The sequence below is a fragment of the Lycorma delicatula genome, chromosome 3 (genome assembly GCF_047948215.1).
Source record: "Lycorma delicatula isolate Av1 chromosome 3, ASM4794821v1, whole genome shotgun sequence".
NCBI lineage: Eukaryota > Metazoa > Arthropoda > Insecta > Hemiptera > Fulgoridae > Lycorma > Lycorma delicatula.
Window position 1 is genome coordinate 106,209,657 of NC_134457.1, and position 3,569 is coordinate 106,213,225.

At 27.3% G+C, this 3,569-nt stretch overlaps 1 protein-coding gene across 1 annotated transcript; it reads right to left on the reverse strand.

The window, feature by feature from the left end:
- Nucleotides 1–427: 427 nt before the first annotated feature.
- On the reverse strand, nucleotides 428–1,793 carry LOC142320955 (uncharacterized). Its single transcript, XM_075358942.1, has 2 exons — nucleotides 1,620–1,793; nucleotides 428–800 (listed from the first exon to the last, which is right to left on the reverse strand). The coding sequence occupies exons 1-2, from the start codon at nucleotides 1,778–1,780 to the stop codon at nucleotides 503–505; spliced, it is 459 nt and encodes a 152-aa protein (XP_075215057.1). The 5' UTR covers nucleotides 1,781–1,793; the 3' UTR covers nucleotides 428–502.
- Nucleotides 1,794–3,569: the final 1,776 nt, after the last annotated feature.

The following is a 3,569-nucleotide window of genomic DNA, read 5'->3' on the forward strand; positions in this document are numbered from 1 at the left end:
TGCTGTTCATAAGTTAAAGATGTTTATTATCATTTTTGGACGATATTTACTAGAAAATCACCCGAACCAAGCCAAAATACTACATCTTATATTTATTTTATAAATTTTTAACTTAATTTTTTTTTTCATTGTTGCATATATTTTCTTATTCATTTAATGAGTAAGAAAAGTATGAATTTACTCATTCTTTTAAATAGAAAATATTAATTGTTTAATACATTTTAAAAACGAAAAAACCTTTATTAGAATGAAATGCAAAGTATTATATACCCTTCTTTAAGGAACCATGTATTATATGTGCTATCTATATTGAAGTATTTGACTTTACTGAGGCAATATGATAATCTGGACGTTTTTACAGTTCGACTGGGAAAAAGGAATTAAGTAATTTCTAGTAAGAAAATAACATAAGTGAAATGAAAACATGTTTGTATATATCATCAAAATTTATTCATGAAATTATTTTTATTTATCGATACATTTTTACTTCACTTGTTTGTTGTTAATGTTTTCTAATAATTTGATGAACCGTTCTATTAAACTGGTTAACATTTCCGTAGATTGTTAAATTAAAATTGAGTCCATAACTGCTGTTTGACTTAAAACTGATGACGGTGTAGTTGTATCCAACTCCTCCTTCCTTCAAAGACGGATATCCATTTCTACCTTCGCCTAATAAATCGATGACCTTTAAATAACTAATTGTTAAATTGTTGTAACCGTATGCCGGATATTGGAAATCATAAGTAAAACTTTCATTCCCTTTTCCAGCTGCAGCAATTCCACTATGGTATAGTAATCTAGAAAACACAAGTTAAAAATATTTAATTCTAATATGGTTTTAATTCTATTAGTGTTATTGTTCATAAACAGTAATTTTTCTATAAAATATATTTCATTTTAAAAGTCATTGTATTCTTTTTTTGCGTTACAGATGTCTTTCTCGTTTCTTATTTGTATTCAGATTGTTTTACACACACACTCACACACACACACACACACACAAACACACACACACACACCCACACACACACATACATACATACATACACACACACAAATTATATACATATTTATGTATGTTTGTAATTATCTATCTTTAAAATTATACAACAAACTTAATATAACATGAAAAGTTAATTTTATGCGTCCCCATCAGTTAATATAATAAATAATGCTAGTTAAAATATTTATTTATGCAGAAACCAACAGTCTGATGCATAATAATAGTTGCTGATGGATGATAATGAAATTTAAAAGCCTGAAAAATGCCATGCCTTATACGGAATGAATCCAGAAAAGTTCAAATGAAATGAAGAGACATTACAAATCCTCCATAGAGATTGAAGGAGTAGTAGTATCTGCTTAAAAAAGCAATTAAGACAAACTTTTTAAATGTTAGTGGTATATTTCTGATGAATGACTTGTCTGTAATAAAAATTTTTGTTAGAAAAGTAAGTTATATACAATTTTTTTTAAATTGTTTTATTATTAGTTTAACTGATGAGACGACTCATGCGTCTAAAACGCATTTCTAATTACATCTAAAAAGAATACTTAACTTTTATTTATATTATAGGATTTAAAAATATTTCAAAGTTGATAACACCTGTACTTACACATCTCCTTCGGTTAAATTTCCGATAAAAAGATCATGTGTACCATTTATGCTTCCATTTCCTCTGAGTTGGTGATGGAATTTGGGATGAAATTTATATTCACTGAATGCCAAAGGAATCATTACCGCAAATCCGATTAAAAGTATTATGTTTGCTGTCATCGCTTTGGTGAAATCCATCTGAAATAAAAATTGAAATTACACATATCATATACAATGCTTAAAGTGTATTACATTTTTTTTTTTTTTTATGGATATCTTTTCCATTTTATTTACACAGATATATCCAACCGATTTTAAAACAGTTTTATTTATAATGAATTTAACAACGTTAAACTAAACCAAAAATCAGTAAGAATTCAATCGGTTTCAGCTTCGGCTGCCATAAGAATGGAAGTCTTAAGGAGAATAGTAAATTTGCAGCCAAATAACAGTGATTTTGTTTAAATTTCCATATTATCATTTCAATTATTTCTTAAACATTTGTTTCTAATCAAGTAAAAGTCCAATTATATTTTTACTTTCATCGAACAACTGGCTTCACAAATTTTATTTACAGCTAACGATTACAAAATATTATTTTTTTGTTTATAAATTTTAACTCAAAGTTTATCCTTTTTTCCATTACTAATTAGAAATATCTTTAATGATCTGAACGTTTTTGTCTTTTATTGTCTCTATTGTCTTTTATCCTTTGCAAAATAATCCCATATCTAAAATTAAAAATATAAGCCTGTGATAAACTTCTGTATATAATGTATGATGGTTTAACTTAGAATACGATGTAAGTGGCCACTCGATAAATTTCTAGAAATTTATCTTGGAGCATCTTAACTTAGGGCTATTTTTTCAAATACGGCGTGAACATATCTATATATATTCTGGACAATAATTAAATTACAAAATTTACATTTAGTGTACGCTTATTGGTTTATATTTATTTAATATATGAGTTTTCTCAAGGTATTTAATATATGTTCTTGTTTAATCTCAAGTTCAATTAAATTTTTAATTTTTTAAAAAGTTTCATTATTTTTTTAAAAACGATTTAACGGATTGTGACCAATTATCGACGTATAGCTCATATTCTACGTTAACGTTTGGTAAAAAAATAAGACTGGTTAATTTTCTTAACAAATAAGAGCGTTTATCTCAACATATACGACGCATTAAGTGTACTTGTGTGCCGCCATCGTAGTGTCATTGACATTTTTAAAAACAATTCTCTTTATTTTTCTCCATTTTTTATAAGTAAGTATGTTGCAGTTAACTGCGAGACTCACTTCTTTCCATTATTTTTGTCAGTTTGACAATTCTATTAATATATGTTTCTTTTGAATATTTTTTTTTTTTTTTAATTCTTTGCTGTGGTGTATAAGTTTCTTTCTTTAATTTAATTTTTGAATGAGAATTCATTTAAATAATTTAAAAAAATTTCACTTATTTTAAACACTCGTAATAAAGTTTAAAATAATTCATCAGAAAAAAATGTTACATCCCGGATAAATTTCTAAAAATTTAGCTTGCAGCATCTGTATTTAGCGCTATTTTTTCATGTAAGGCGTGAACATATCTATCATATATTTTCGACGGTAAATAAAATACAAAATTTACATTCAGTGTACTAAAAATTGGTTGAAAAAAAATTTTGCAGGAGGTTCGGCTAATAAATTTTTCATATATATGAGTAGCATGGTAATGAAAAACAGATACTGGAATGAAATAAAAAATGAATAAAAGCTCAATACCTTAGCTAAAAATTGCAGTATTTATTTTTCCCTATAATCCCCATGTACTATTTTCCCAACGTGTGACAAGTTTTTGTCACTGAAAAATTCTGTGGTCTTTCTCGGAACATAGCGGCCACACCTTCTTTCATCTCATCGTCGGTGGTATCAGAGTATGTCATCCTGCGTGGGAGAGCCATCAGAGAGTTTGCACTGTACCCATC